Source organism: Morone saxatilis, unplaced genomic scaffold, assembly GCF_004916995.1.
Source record: "Morone saxatilis isolate NCDOM2014 unplaced genomic scaffold, NCSU_SB_2.0 Contig1, whole genome shotgun sequence".
Classification (NCBI taxonomy): domain Eukaryota; kingdom Metazoa; phylum Chordata; class Actinopteri; family Moronidae; genus Morone; species Morone saxatilis.
Window position 1 is genome coordinate 19,542,464 of NW_023339651.1, and position 16,845 is coordinate 19,559,308.

At 41.3% G+C, this 16,845-nt stretch overlaps 1 protein-coding gene across 1 annotated transcript in view; it reads right to left on the reverse strand.

Annotated features, from left to right (window-relative positions):
* The window catches only part of dnah9 (dynein, axonemal, heavy chain 9), a 133,749-nt gene that overhangs the window by 81,795 nt on the left and 35,109 nt on the right, over positions 1-16,845 (reverse strand). Inside the window, 4 exon segments of the mRNA XM_035670173.1 lie at positions 4,912-5,050; positions 6,614-6,771; positions 11,234-11,338; positions 12,318-12,474. Coding sequence (XP_035526066.1) covers positions 4,912-5,050; positions 6,614-6,771; positions 11,234-11,338; positions 12,318-12,474 — 559 coding nt within the window.

The following is a 16,845-nucleotide window of genomic DNA, read 5'->3' on the forward strand; positions in this document are numbered from 1 at the left end:
GCAATGTAGAAAACAAAAAATTTCCCTTTTGGATTTTAAGCTCTTGTTCGTAATTAATTTATACAAACATGTCTCTGCTGACACTTTTGTATTAAAAGGGTCTTACAGAGGGCGAGTTGGGGCCTCTTATACCAGTCTTGCCATGGGTTGAACCGGCCATGTTTCTACAGTATTCCGAGAATGGGACAAACCAAACACTGTCTCAGGTTCTTTGATTTGGGCCCACGTTCAATATGGTGGTTCAAATCAGGTACAGGTTTTTTGCAATTGTGACCTCGTGTGAACAATCATATCATAGTTCACATTGTGAAGTGACTTGTCCATCACTTACATTGACATTCATCAATCATCACTTTCAGGACTGTGACCTGTTCACACTGGAAATCTGATATGGGCCACATTTTTTAAATCAATGTCAAACAGGGCCAAATTAAACAAGAAATCGATCTGGAGGGCGATCTAATTTGAGTGTTTAATGGCAGTATGAATACGTCAAAGATTGCAGTGCAAATTGTCACAGGCTGCCAGTGCACTGAAACTCAACACTGCAAGCGCAATATTTCATATCACACCCACATTCAGGACAACACACCCAGAAATGGCCCAAACAGCAGAACACGCACTGCCGCAGCATTTCCTACCAAGAAACTAGGGGGAGGCACAAACTATTAAAAACATTATTGCAGCATTTTTCACATTTTTGTAGCATGGAATTATATTTCAACTGTTTTCTCGCTTAGCATCTTCTCTGGGGTTTTCTACTCACTGCAGGGGAAAAAACACTGCACAGTCGTCTGCCAGGACCAGCGACTTATGTAAATATTTAAATCCACAATTATTGAATCCCTTCTTTAACTCGAGACAGTTTTAGTTCTCTGAATCTGCATTCCCTTTGATTTCGGTTTCAGCCTCTGTGAAGTGAGTAGACTTAGGAAGGAAGCAAAGGTTCTGTCCATATATCGTTTGAAACTTCATTGCCACAAAGTCCTATGCTTAATGCTGGAAGAATAACTTTGCAATGAAAAACATCCTAGCAAACACATGTGGAGCCAGCTAAAAAGTGTAATTAAACTGCGTTGCTGATGTGTGTAAGGAATGCGTCTTGAAGAACCAAAGATACGGCCGTTGTCGATAAAAAGCCATAAAAAGCGGAAGTAGTGGTTCTATGGGGGATTAAAATGGGCGCGCTCGCTCACATGGGAAAATCATCCCAGAACTTGGAGGGCTTATTAAATCCCACTTACCTGAAAGGTCGGGAGTAGCCTCCACCTTTATCCGTCAAGATTAGTCAGCACTGCAAAGTCGATTCTCCTATTGCTTTTTCCATAACATAACTAAACTCAAAAATAACTGGAGCCGGAAGAACATGTAAAACAGGACCCAACAGATAGAAAACTAAGGTAAACGCCAATGTTTTACGCGCGAATGACCCAATAACGCAGCTCCAAACTCCCTGGCAGCTTCTTATTCATATTTGCATGTTACTACTTCACCCACGACAGTTAACGGTCAGACTCTTGTGTGGTGCCTCTGAGTCATTCCTTTATCAAAAAGACTCAACCAGAATCAAACACTAAATTATAAAAAGAACATTTGTGTCAGTTTTTCATCAGCGGAATTTCAAGATACGCATGCGAGCATGGGGGTCTGGTTTTTATAACCACATCGATGTGTAAACGGAGCAAAGAAAGCAGATAGTTACCTCGTTTGGAGAGACAACAGGCTCTTTACCCACAGCGGTCGGTAGAGGGTGATAATAATTCTCTGGGAGCGAGCGGACGCGAGCGGTTAAGAAGCCTCGGCCCACCCCAGCATGATTTCACAGATTCAGCTCGGAAGTCCTCTGGCATCCGTACCCGATGCGCACCCCCAGGCTCATAGTGGGATGGAAATTGAACTGAGAGCCCATTAACCAAAAGCCCCTTAGCTCATAATCATCACCCATTGGAGTTAAACCGTTAACAGAGTGTTGTTGTCTACATCTACCCAGCCCCACTTGGTTCTCCACCCATTTTTCCTCACCTTCCCTGAGTAAAACCTAGAACCGTGACACTGATTTTATGGACATTCCACTTCTATACTTCAACCCACATAACAATAATGCCTAGAAAACAACTGATAAACTGTACAATGACCCCAAAATAGTGAATGCCCCCACACCTAACCTGCAGGAAGTTTTAAAAATGTTAAAAACCCAGCAATTTGCGATTACCCCATTTTGAGCCAGATTATTATCTCCAGTGAATTCTTTTGAATCTAATTGATATTTGAGTTTTCCCCACTGATAATTTTTCTAAGTCTACCATTTCCCTATTAACCCAATTCCCTCTTGTCCTGTGTATTTGTATTTTTTTCTGGTCTCTTTTAGACTTCTGTGTCACCCGCAGCTTCATTTAATTTACTTTATTCCAAATATTAGCTCTAGATATATACTCAGTGGTTTCATTATGGTCTATATTTTTTGACTCCATGATTGCTGACAATCCACCTGTCTCTCACATTGTCTACCGTGATATATTACCTTTAGACGACTCTTATTGGTAAAATTTTTCACCGTAGGGGATGTCTTCTAACTAGGCTATAAATTGGATTAGTATATGTCTCTTTACGCTCTGATCCAGACCTATCAGATTTAAACTAAACGCCCCAGTCCGAACGCCTGAATCAAGATTTATTAAGAGAATGACACGGACTCCTCTATGGATAAAGTTTTTGTATCTCAAATGTCAAAAATCACATCCCATAAATTCAAGATATTCAAAACTTTGTCAAAAGAATAGCAAATGCTTATTTTTAGTCTTCCAATCTATAGATTGGAATAAATGCAGATAAACAGGAATGGTAAACCAATACAGCTCTTATTGGACACCCTATGGAGCTTTTGACGTGGACCCCTTTAGCAGAGGGTCACCCGGACCAGCGTTTGGGCAAATACTGATTCTCCAAATACACGCAATTCACTCAACTTTGTAGGAATTTGTGACCAAAGCCTATAAGCTTCGATATAAGTAAACAGTCCATCACAAAAACCCATGTTAGCCCACGCGTACCTAATTGCTTCCAAACTGATCTCTGTCTGCTTTATTCACCAAATTTTGTCCGACTGACTTATCCATTACAAAAGAGGCGCAAGATAAGACTATTCGAAAACCCTAACCAAACTCTCTATTAGCTTCCTCTTCGTCTGTCAAGCATGAGGAGTTTGAACTTTGAGTAATTTCGTGCGTCCTTCATTAAGTCAATAGCTTCTCCAACTCGTATAATACTAATTGTGCTTGTGAGTACTATTTATGCGAATCTTTTTGGACAAACAGCATCTGCCAAGCATGCACGTTCTTAATGTAAAACTCAAGACAGCATTTAAATGTAATGTAATCGGGGAGGTATATGAGGATATGTTTTTCTGGCAATTTCTAATACACAATCCATTAGGCTTTTGAACCAACACGATTCCCTTTTGGATTTTAAGCTCTGTATAATATAATTAATACAAAATGTCTCTGCTGACATTTTTGTATTAAAAGGGTCTACAGAGGGAGTGGGGCCTCTTATACCAGGTCTGCCATGTTGAACCGCCATGTTTCTACAGTATTCCAGAATGGACAAACCAAACACTGTCTCAGTTCTGATTTGGCCCACGTTCATATGTGGTTCAAATCAGGTACAGGTTTTTGCAATGTGACCTCAGTGTGAACAATCATATCATAGTTCACATTGTGAAGTGACTTGTCCATCACTCTACATTGACATTCATCATCATCACTTCAGGACTGTGACCTGTTCACACTGGAATCTGATATGGGCCACATTTTTTAAATAATGTCAACAGCCAAATTAAACAAGAAATCTGATCTGAGCGATCCTAATTGAGTGTTAAGGCAGTATGAATACAGTCAAAGATTGCATGTGCAATGTCACAGGTGCCAGTGCCAACTGAAACTCAACACTGCAGGCAGAATATTCATATCACACCCACATCAGGACCAACACACCCAGAATGGCCCAAACAGCAGAACACGCACTGCCGCAGCATTTCACTACCAAGAAACTAGAGGCCACAAACCTATTAAAAAACATTATTGCAGCATTATTTCACATTTTGATAGCATGAATATATTTCACTGTACTCGCTTAGCATGCTCTGGTGTCTACTCACTGGCAGGAAAACACTGCACAGTCGTTCTGCACAGGACCAGGACTTATGTAATATTAAATCCACAATTATGAACCACTTCTTTAACTCGAGACAGTAGTTCTCTGAATCTGCACTTCCCTTTGATTTGCAGTTTCAGCCTCTGTGAATATAGCTTAGAGAAGCAGTCTGTTCATTATCGTTTGACTTCATTGCCACAAAGTTGCTAATGCTGGAAAACTTGCAATGAAACTCTGGCAAACAACTGTGGAGCAGCTAAAAAGTGTAATTAAGGTGATATTTAAAAATGTCTGAAGAACCAAAGCTTCATAAAACAGCCATAAAAAGGAAGTAGTGTTCTATGACACTTAAATGGGCCCATGGTCATGGGAAATCCATCCAGAACTGAGGGCTTATTAAATCCCTTACCTAAGTCGAGTAGCTCCACTTTAATTATTAGTCAGCACTGCAAGTGATTTTATTGCTTTTTTAAATAATTAAAATAATGGCAAGACATGTAAAACAGGACCAAAGAAAGGATTAAAGAAAAATTTAGATGAAATAACATCCAAACTCCCTGCAGCTTCTTATTCATATGCATGTACTACTTCACCCAGACAGTTAAGTCAGCTCTTGTGTGGTGCCTCTGAGTCATTCCTTTATCAAAAGACTCAAATATAAAAAGAACATTGTGTCAGTTGTTCAGCTTTGATGTGGAAATGGGTCTGGCTTTTTCTAACCACATCAGATGTGTAAACGGCAAAGAAAGCAGATAGTACCTGTTTGGACAACAGCTCTTTACACAGCGTGTAGAGGGTGATAAACTTCCTAGCGAGGACGCGAGCGTTAAGGAAGCCCTCGGCCACCAGCATGATTTCACAGATCAGCTCGAAGTCTGGCACCACCATGGCACACGGTCTGTGGAGGAATGGACAGAAGGCATTAAAGCTGTAGCTCATAATCATAATCCTGGATAAATAAATGTTTTGTCATCTACAGCACTGGTTCTCAACCCATTTTCTATCACTGAGTAAACTAAGTGACATATTTTATGGACATTTCACATTATATTCAACACATAACAATAATGCTAGAAAACAACTGATAAACTGTACAATGAACCCAAATAGTGAATGCAATAACTGCAGGAAGTTTATGTAAAACAAGCAATTTGGATACATTTTGAGCAGATTATTTCCTTTGAATATTGAATATTGAGTTTTCCTGATATTTTTAGTAACTTTTTATACAATTCTCTGTCTGTGTTTTGTATTTTTTTTTTACTATCTTTAACAATCATACATACTTAATAAGTTTCTTTTTTGACAAATTGAGTGTTTTCTTTCATTGTTCTAATAGCTATTTGGTTGTTTTAACTGCCTACTTTTCTAACGCCAGTCGAGGCAGGTTATTAGAGACTGAAGGCTCTGTGGATAAAGTTTTTGTTCAGTACTTCAAAACTTTAAAAATTACAATTTAATTTAGTTTTCTTTATAGAATTGAATAAAATGCAGATAAACAGGATGTAAAATACAGGCCTTGTGACACCCTATGAAGCTTTGGTGACCCCTAGCAGAGGTCCCGACCCCAGGTTGGGAAATACTGATCTCCAATACACGCAATTCACTCAACTTGTGTGGACATGTGACCAAAGCCATAAGCTTCGATATAAGTAACAGTCCATCACAATTAAACATGTTACACCGCTCTTTGCTAATATTGTCTGCTTTATTCACCAAATGTTTTCAGCTGATTTCCATTAAGGCAGTAAATATTCACCTAACAACCTGCTCTCTCTGTCAAGAGGAGTTTGAAATTTGAGTATTGTGGCATTCATTATCAATAGCTTCTCCATGATATATTGTGGCTTGGAGTGTACCTCATTTATGCGCTACTTTGGACAAAAGCATCTGCCAAATGAATAATGTAAATTTAATGTAAATGTAATCAGGGGAGGTATATGAGGATATGTTTTTCTGGCATTTTATACACAATCCATTAGGCTTTACAAGAGAAATATGTATAAATATTTGCACAGAAATGTTTTGAGAATAATAAGAGTTGGAATTGTTACTAGAAATTACTTCTGAACTACTTTATACAAAAAAAAGTCCCTATGTTTCTGAACTGACGGTTTTGAATACTAAGGTTGGAAAAATAGAACTATGGGATTTGATGTTTTGAATAGAGATTCAACCCTTTGCCCAACAATATTGACTTGTTCTCCTCCATTGATTGTTTAAATGTCAATATCTATCTATTTCCCAATCTACTGCAAAGGATCACAGGGGACTGGAGCCTTACCCAGCTCCCACTGGGACAGTGACGAGGTGGCGATATGTCTGTCACAGGTTTTGTAGAAAAGGTATTCTTTTGGTATTTGGTAGGTGGTATGGTATTGATGGCTTGAACTTTAATTGATCAATTAAACATCAACCCAGATGAAAAAATGAATCCAACTTATAGAGTCCTTTGGCCTACCTGAACAGAGCCTTGAGGTTCTCAGGAAGCTCAGTCCTGCCAGCGTAGCCCGGATTCATCGTGATGAAGATGCCGACAGAGGGGCAAAGATTCACCTCCTCTCCCATGAAGTTAAACCTCTGCTTCTTATCTCGAATGGCGTCCTGGATGCTTTTGACCTGCAGGGTAGGATGAATTATCAATTTTTTACACGGTGCCTTAATACACCTAAATATGTACATAACAGCAAGTATTAAAAACTGTTTGTTAAACTGTTTGATGAATAAAAATGAAGAGTCTACAACCAGTCCAGGCACAACCTTACTTTGAGTTAAATCCTAGTGCCAGCATGCTAATGTGCTTACAGTGACAATGCTAACATGCTGATGCTAAGCAGATATAATGTTAACATGCCTGCCATCTTGGTTTAGCATGTTAGCGTGCTAAAATTAGCTAATTAGTATATTTTACACAAGTACAGCTGAGTCTAATGGGAAAGCATTAGCACTGCACTCCGATAACGTTGGACTCTCAATGGTTGCCAAACCAGAGATATCATCTTTATTCCACACATTCCTTGTTGAAACCTGGCACTTCCTTTACCCACAATGCAACACAACCACCGACAGTTAGGTTGGATATGCGGGTGTAGTGGACTCATGTAGTTACAAGCCGCTAACCTCAAGCAGAGATGAGGAGCGGGCTACAGAAAGCTGGTGGGCTCACTTCTTTCTAACTCCATACCTGCAGATATTTTCATTTTCAAACTTAGTCTTCATTCCCAACCAATGCTGACTCAAGTGATATCACTTGAGGAAATGTATCAGACTTCATGCAGCGCCCTCTGGAGCAAAAAAATTATTTATATGTCTTTTTTTACATATGCAATAATACTCCCAAATCCCTGGAAACACACTTTGAGTAAAATTAATGGACTTCCACTTTAAGGGACCACCAAAGTTATTACAATTCATCCTGAGGGAAACACGAATGTCTGTACAAAATGTTGTGGCAATCTATCAAGTCGATGTTGAGGTATTTCACAGGATAAGTGAAAACCGGTGGAACTAGAGAAAAAGTCACCAATTTCAGCAGGATTCATCCGCTGGGGACCAAAAATGTCTGTACAAAATGTCATGGTGATCCATCCAATAGTGGTCCAGATACTTCAGTCTAAAGCCACGCCGCTAGCATGGCAAAAAAAGGTTTTAGAGGAATTAAAGTACTGTATTGGCACCACTATCAAGAAGTTTTAAACCACGACAAGTCCTAGTCGCTGTCAATATATACTCCCAAAAGATGCTTCCAACTAGTGAAACCCTCACACTGAAAAAGTCTGGTATTGCTCATTAGCATATCATTAATATCACTACGCACATACCAGAGTCAATTTGTAACAGCCTGTCAACTTGTTATGCGATATGCACCTTTTTTCTCAGGGACACAATTTCATCAATAATATGAGCATGCTATCAGCCAGGGTTTACTGGATGGATGAACTGCCAAGGCTCCGTTTGTCTACCTTATGATTGAATGAGATATCAGAAATGAACTTTTTGTGTGTGTGTGTTTATGTGTGTCTTGGCCTAAAACTCTGAATCCCAGCCTGTAAGAGGCTTTATGAATTTAACATGCGTGTGGTAAAAGAGCGTAGCGAGTCGACAGCTGGAAAGAGGAGGAACATCTCTTCATGGATGAGTACTCGGCTACAGATCACTCAGTCATACTAACACAACAGTGAGAGGAGGGGGGAGGAAATGCAAAAACAAACAGTGCAGCTGCAGCACCCAAAAAAAAAAAGAACAAAAGTTTTCATGAGAACATCAGTGGGGCTTGTTTTTTATGTGAAATGACAGCGGCCCACCACTGCCAGCCTACAGGGACAGGAAGGAAAGGAAAATGCCACAAAGACATTTTTAAAAAGTTCGAGAACAGGCATCATTCTGAGAGGTGTGATCCAGTGGGGTCCGGCTCCACCCTTTGCTGTCTCTTTGATTGTACGTGCAGCTAGCAGCATCAATATATTCACAGTCCGGGCCTGTGTTGGCTGTAACAGAGGCAGAGCTCCACCAATTTATCTCCATGTTGTTACATCTGGCGGCCTTCTGTTTGCTTTATTTAATGTAGAACCGGTCCCCGCCACCTGTGTTAGCAGACCCAACCGGCAGCCGAGTATGTCGCCGCCGCGATGCTAGCTGCTCCCACTTTAAGAGGATGGATTAGGTGTGTGTGCCGCGGTGAGAGATGGCTCGACATTAGCTCCACTGAAGCGGGCTGAGCGCTGGAGCAGGCTGCCAGCTGTCACAGCAGGAGTTTGACGCTCCTCTGTTCTCAAGGTCTACTTCTCCACGTATAAGCCATCGTTGATTTATTATTCATTACACCACGCAACACCTATTCATTCTTCTGGCACTTTAAAATTCTCTAAGTACTGTAGACTTCCACAGCTTATAGAAGAAGGCTGCATGACTTTCATTGTTGCTTAAGAGAGATGGAGGGAAGGGCAGAGGAGCGAGTGTAGCAGTGAATAATGATCCTCTGAGGGGCTCTATCTCCATTATTATCATGATCATAATCAGCGCCCTTATCAACTGTATATGTTTTGCTGTGACAGTATGTGCACATGCATAAAGATAGCATGCAGGGGCAACAGCATGCAGGATTTGAATACACCACAGGGACTGAAGAAACCAGAGAAAGAGGCTCTGTTTGATCTGGGATAACAGAATGCAAGACAGCAGAAAAGCGAGTATCAGCTGAAACACAGAATATGGCTGATTTCTCAAAAGACTCCCATAATCAAAGGGGTAGGTACTGTAGGTTGCCCAGAGTATACAGCGCACAGTGTGTGGAGAATAGAAAGTCTCTTTTACTTCATGTCACTATGCATGAAGTGGAGGAAGAGGGCGAGAACAAAGGCAAAGTCACTGTTACAATGAGTTCATCCAGAGTCCGCCAAAATTTTAAATTACAGTCCAATGTGCACTCTCCTTTTAGCACTGTTTTGGTCTCAAACAACTCCTCCTAAGGTAATGATCTCTGTCCTGACATTTCTGCCTCCACTGAAGTACAATGGATGTGAATGGCAGGTGAATATTTTGATCATTGGGCTCACAGCATTGGAAATTAAGAAGCAATGTGTCTTTGTTAGTCTGGACAATCTGCACAACACTGCAGCTTTGGCTGTGTATTGGCAATAATCTGGCAATACAATGGGACAGAGTTTATTGTATCAGCTCTGTCAACATGTCAACAATGTTGACAGAGCTAATAAATCAAGTCCAGAAGTAGGGTCATTTCTCCATGAGACTGTATGCTACCAGTCTTTCACTGCAGCCAATGGAGCTTCCCCTGCTGGCCATTACATAGAATGCTGGTAAAAGACATTTCCGCGTCGGCTTCATTTCACAGACCTAGAAGCTCTGTCCATTATATACACTTATATACTGCTTTTAACCAATGAAAAGTTGTCGGCTACTACTCTTGTCTAATTAGTATGATTTAGGCCGACAGGGTCACTAAGTCACCTCGGCACATAATACTTGATAAGTGATGACTTTACAACCAGACTCAAACTTTTTATTCAGTCACAGCTTTGTAATTAAAGTCATGTACACATGAAGACTGTTTCTGTTTAATGTTATCCAAAAGACTCTTGTGGAGATAAATATTCATTATCGTGACCGTTGTTTTTGGTTTGACTAAATTGAAATGAAAAATTAAGCAGATGCCCGGAGGCACAAACGCTTGATTTCTGTCTTGCACTTGTATTCAGCCAAAGAACATAACAGGGACACTCGGAATTCCTTCCCAGCACCATAAGCCAATCCCAGAGGCCATTACTGATAATTATTACAATGTTATCAAGTTCAAATGTTTGCTGCTATCTGGATGCAAGTATATTTGCAACCAAGTTGCTTGTGTGTATTTGTTTGTTTGTTTGACAGTACCACATTTCCAACTGAAAAAAAGAAAAAAGTTTTCTTTTAATACACATTTAAGTGGGATAAACAAAAGGGACAAGTTTAAGGCTCAAAATGGGCTATTTGGTGTCAGTCAAATGAAAGCAACAGTGGAAGGAAAGCTTGTAACTTCACAGAGAAAATTAAGTCAAATGAAGGGCAAATAATTTGTTATTTATACACATTTGCAAATTTACCATGTACAAACACTGAGCAAAGAATAATTCCCCCAAATAATTGCAGCACATCCTTTGAGAGCTTGCAGTTTGTCCGGTCAGAGTTGCTGTTATTAGCGCTGTAAGATGTGAGCATCGTGACCAGCTCCATGGGCGAGCAGGAGGCGGTTTTCCATCCTCAACTCTCAGATCAGATCAGAGGAGGCTCCAATTATGAAGAAGCTCTGCGGTGCAAAGGTGCCAGCCTTGTTGGATTAGTCTTATATCTGAAGCAATTTACGCTTGCAATCGGTGATGAAGAGGCTATTTACTACAGCGGTGCTGTTTTCAAGGGCTTATTTTCACCACAACTTGATTTGGATAGACCACTTCTCAAATTAGATGAAAACTCACACACTTAGCTCCACCCGCCCGGGGTGAAAACACACACGAGCTGCTCTCGCAACCAAGTCTCTGCCAGAATGGGATTTCGGGAGTACCTGAGGCGGAGGGCTTGTTCTTACCTGCACAGCCACCACAGACAGCACCTCCACTGAGATCCTGTTAAATTCGTCAAAGCAGCCCCATGCCCCCGTCTGAGCCAGGCCTTTGTAGATGCTCCCACAGGACTGATGGACAGAGACAAGAGAGACAGACATTCAGATGGACACAGCGGGACAGGAAGTCAATCAGGCGGGCTCACAGGTGGAGACTCTGTCTGACTGACTGATAAGGCGTGTGGTGAGGCAGACGTATTGGCCATTAAACAGAAGATATATGGGGAAAGAACATTCTTTGCAGCTACACAGCAGGCTGAGAGTAGGCGAATAATAACAGGATGATGCATAAACATGGTCTCACACTAATAAAACAAGGCGTTGATTGCAAAAAGAGAAAATTTTAGCTTTGCCAACATCAACTTGAGAGCAGGTGAACAGACCTCTGGAGAGCAGCTGGACCAGGATGAAGCAGGCAGCTGACTTTTCTCTCCAATTACAGGGCAGAGGAAACCTTCTCTGACGCAAACTGGAGCTGACTGGAGGATTGATTCAGCTTGTGTGTGTGTGTGCGTGTGTGTGTGTGTGTGCATGACTGAATATGAGTAACAGTGTGGGCCTCTGAAGCCAGCTTCTACTGCCTGTGTTCCTCCTGGAGTATATTAGCACTTCTCTCTGACACCTTGCTGTGGTGTGTATAGCCGCGGGTGCTGTACGCCTCTATACTGTAATGACGCCCCTGTGAAGCTGGATCACAAGATTATGTTTATGCCTCCCTTGAGCTCCCATATGCAGAAAGTGTGTGTGCAAGAGTATACAAGAGCGCATAATGAAGCAAGGTGGGGGCTGGGTACAGAGAGGGCATTTTGACAAGGTTTAGAAAAGAAATAACAATCAGAGTTTAACTAATCAGTTCGTCTTTCGGGGCGGGGGGGGAGCAGCCAAACGGGAGATGAAAAGAAAAAAGATGAAAAAAGAAGGGCATAAAGGTGGGCTAACGACTTTAATGATGAATGCATATCATAACGCTGACAAAGGCAAAGATGAAAAGAGACGTGCATAATACAGGCTGCTGCGAATGCACGTTAGCATACGTGCACACATTGCTCACCTTGTAGTCCATCTGCTCGGAGCAGTTAAATACGTAGACCATGATGCCCAGGGCTCGGCCCAAGTCTTTGGTAGTCTCGGTCTTCCCTGTGCCTGCGGGCCCCGCTGGAGCTCCGCTCATGGTCAGGTGGAGGGACTGGGTCAGGGTGATGTAGCATCTAAATGTAGTCAAGATACACACTGATGAGGTGGTGGACAGCTAGTGACACACATTGCTTTCGAGTGATTCGACCGACTGCTCCTCCATTGATGAAGATGAGGACGAGGTCACTTCCTTCCATTCATTCACACTGAGGAGCTTGATGATGCACATTTTTATACATTTTGACAGCAATATTAAAGAAATGTAAAGCATTATGGAACTTTTCTCCCTTAAAATAACAGATTTAAAGTTATTTTGATGCTCCACTGATAGGGGCACTAATAGGGTGAATGGTGCCTGGTCTTTCCCACTCTGTGCCCTGTACACCTGTTTTGCACTTTATAACTTTTGGCTCCGGGTTGATGTGTAACGCTTTACGGCAGTAGTCACACACCACCAACTACGTGACTGATATTGGTGAAACTGGATCATATTTTATGGAGAAAATGTTTTCTGATTTTCCCTCTGATGTCCTCCGGCTGCTCCGCCTCAACTCTCTGTGATTTACAGAGTTTCCTGATGGACAGTAAAGTATCTACTGCCAAATGTAGCAGTGTTAGTTAGGACTGGGCGCTCAGATCACCGGCTCTGATTCCTAGCTGTACTAGCTGTTTCCCCTGCTTTCATTCTTTATGCTAAGCTAGGCTTATTCTTGACTGTCTTGACTGCTCTATACTTAACATACAAGCATAGTAGTGATATATCATCATCTCGTCTTGGAAAGAAGTTGAAAAAATTTATAGTGGTAGTTCAAATGTTAAATTATTATTATTATTCTCTATTATACTAGATAAGGGAACAGAAATATTACATGGCCAATTTTAATGTATTTTATTCAGGTTTTTCAGTTTGAGTGTATTATTACATCATTTAAATGCAGTTAAATAAATCAGTTTATAATTGCCTTTTAAACACTGACGAAGTTACAAATCATTAGTCTGGTGGCACACTCCATATTCCATCTAGAATATGCCTTCTCTAAACCAGCCCAAGTCCTGCTGTGTGGGAAAATAGTTTTTGGAGTAAGTATAAATGATGTGAAGTGTAAAATGTGTAAACACAATCTACACAGATGGCTCAACAAGTGGCTTAACCAGACAATCAGAGTGTGGAGCGGCATTCAACAGGTGGAGCATTGAGTGCTGAAGATCACTACAACCTTACAGCCAATCTCCTGTGCCTCAGACCGCTCAAACAACATGGCTGCACACAAAAGATTTTCCTCGCCTGCTACTGCATGCAGTAACAGGTAAGACAATATACTGACAAACACAAGATCAAAGAATCTTATGTGATTCCAAGAGGAATTATTTCCCAACTACCCAACAATACTACCACATAGTCGAATAAATATGAGAAAAATGTGAATAAATACCCATTTCTGATTGATTATCTGCTGTGTTTTAGGAGAATTCCCACTCTTCCAAAGTAAACAGTGATCCCAGAAGGAAATAATTTCAATATAATGGAAAACTTGCAATGCTAGCTACTCCAGCATCTACAAATCTCTCCAACGAGCTGCCCCTTTAAATGATCCAGACTGACTTTTAATAAATGCATCCTATAAAAAAAAGGCCTAATTTCTACAGCAGCATTACAAAAACTGCACACAGCACAAAGGACAAATCCTGAGTTGACACAGTCTTATAACCAGCACTGACAGTGTCTCGGTGTCGGCTCAGCCGTCATCATACATAACCTCATTATATGATAATATAATCTGCTCCTGTGCTTTGATTATCACACAGGCTGATTAGCGACACCAGTGATTGCTTCTCCTGCAGAACCTGTCAGGACTAACAAACAGTCTGCCCATCTAGTATCAATAAAAACCAGCAGCATCACGGACGTGAACTGATGGAGACAATCAGGACTTTATTGATCAGGGCAATAAACACAATGGTTTGCCTTGAATATCAATACAGCAATGATTTTAATGAGCTGCTGGTTAATGGATGATGTATGGAAGGGGAAAATATTGGGAAGCATAACGAGAGACAGAAGCTCAGAGAAGACAAATGATCCCATCTGTATACAGTGTATCATCCGCATACCAGTGCCAACAGGCTTTATGGCTCTCCCCTGAAATATGGCCCAAAAAATCTCACAATCAGTCGTCTAGGAGACTAGATAAGGATGTCCTGCACAGAATAACTAAAGCCAGATAGAAGACAAGAGAGTGTGAAGCTGAACTGGGCGGCTGTGACAAGGTGACTTGTTTTATTACAGCGTTTTTAAAAGAAACAGCTATATATCAGTCTATCTGTCTGACTCATTCTCCCTCCATTCCTCTCTCTGTTGGTCTGTGTGTGTGAGCTGGGTAAAATATTCCTGACATTTTGCATAACGGTGCAGCACTGGAGATCCTGCAGTAAGTATTGAGCGAATGCTAACATTGTGCCGATAACAGTCCTGCTGTTATAGATTAGTGAGCGTGATTCCTTTAGCCTAATTATACTGCTGCAGAAGGTGAACAGAACATACTGACTATAGTCAGCTTGTGGTAAACAAGCACATATGGGCCTGTATTCATTAGAAGAAGCGTCACAGCAGCTGCACATGTATGGCATCAACATTAGTTTAGATGATTTTTATGTTTTTACTTCAAACAATTAGACGGTTCAGGTTAGTGTTTATGAACCCTATAAGGGAAGAGTTCACCCACATTATAAGTAAAGATTTGAGCATGACAAGTTCATTTATGACTGAGTTCAGTGTGTGTCACAAACAATTTCAACTCAAGGTCCACTTACTGTTTTTATAAAGCTTTCTAATGCTGATCAGAGAAAAAGTTCTACAGGGTCTGGGGAACACTTCTTGCATATTTTCAAAGGCCTGACATTATGATTGCACCATGGCTGGGTGGTGATCCTGCCCTCCGACACTCACTACAACTCATTATGTAGCCAGGCAACCTTTAACATAATACTTCATTCTCTTATTATTCTCTTAGTACCACTGCCAATTTTTCACTAGTCTATTATTCCCCTTTTCTTTATTTTGTCACAAACTGCCAGTTTGAAACTATTACTTGTAGTACTATTGCTACTGCTATGAGACCATCTTATTCTGTCTCAGAATTTGCACTGTATTTGTTTTAAAACGAATTAAAAAAAATTATTTGTCAAATGATGGCCTTCATCAGCAAATGGAACTGCTTACTATCCCCCCAAATATACAACCACCTGTTGTCACATGTATGACGTTCCACATTTCGGATCTCCCGCTACAGTATGTTATGTAGGGATTAGGAATATGACGATACACGAAATCATTGCTGTCCATAGTTGGAATAAAAGGTTTGTTTACTTTTTTTGAATCATATGTTATTAGTTATATCATATTTTAAAAGGGGTCAGGTTCAGCTAAAAATTTAAAACAGCACCTTTCACAATCAAAGTCACAGTTTGTCACAATTTGTCCATGGTGGGTTCAGATTACAGGAGGGGTGGTCTGTCTCTGGATTGGAGGCGTCTTGTAGGAGTTAATGGACACAGGCAGGTTGATGTTCTGTTTGGCCGCCCGCCTCTGAAATTTTGTGTTTTCTTGGCGTTTCGCGCGGCCGGGCCCGGACCGGCCACGTCTTCTGCTGAAGGTGCTCCTATGCTGGCGCCAGTGTGTCCGTACGGGCCCGAGAGGTGTGAGACTTGTTCCAGATGGACTGAAGCTACGCGCCCGCCCCATCTCCTTCTTGCGAGCGCGCGTCCGTCCGGCGTCCGAGTAGCTAGAGAGGGAACTCTAGTCGTAAGTGCGTTTGCACCAGGGGACTTGACTCGGCTCAGCCACCGTGGCCGGTGGCCCCGATGGCTTGAGCTGGCGCAAGCTCTTTGTGGCTCTTAAAGTGTCTAATGTTTGTTTTAAAAGGGCTGAGGAGTTGGAAGCGAGCCTTGGTTTTTCTGTGGAGTCTTGTTCATTGAGTGTAATGTTGATTCGGTTTCCTGTAGAAATTGGTATTCTGGTTTCTGTTTTCTATGGTTTTTAGTTAATGCCCCGGGGCCTGTCCCTGGCCCGTTGTCTGAATACTCAATAACCGCGAGCTGATATGTGATTCTGGTGGCATTCAAGTTTCCTTTAAAAGTTTCATAGTTTTCTTGATACTGGGATCGTTTTTCTTCTTTCGTAGAATCCAGGTTTTATTGCATTCCTATGGGACACTCCTTCCTTGTCTTTATTTTGGGGGAGTATAACGGGCAAACGCAATTCCTTCAGCCATGGTGCAGCTTAGGATTTGACGCATTGAGTGGAAAGATGGGTTTGGCTGCTCCTTGCCTGTCAAGGCGTATGAATTCGGACGTGGTGTTAGGACTGTTGTGGGGCTTGTGCAAGTCAACCAGTCCAATGGCATGTTCCCTATTTTTGTTTTTTATTGTTTTTTTTTTTTTCACAA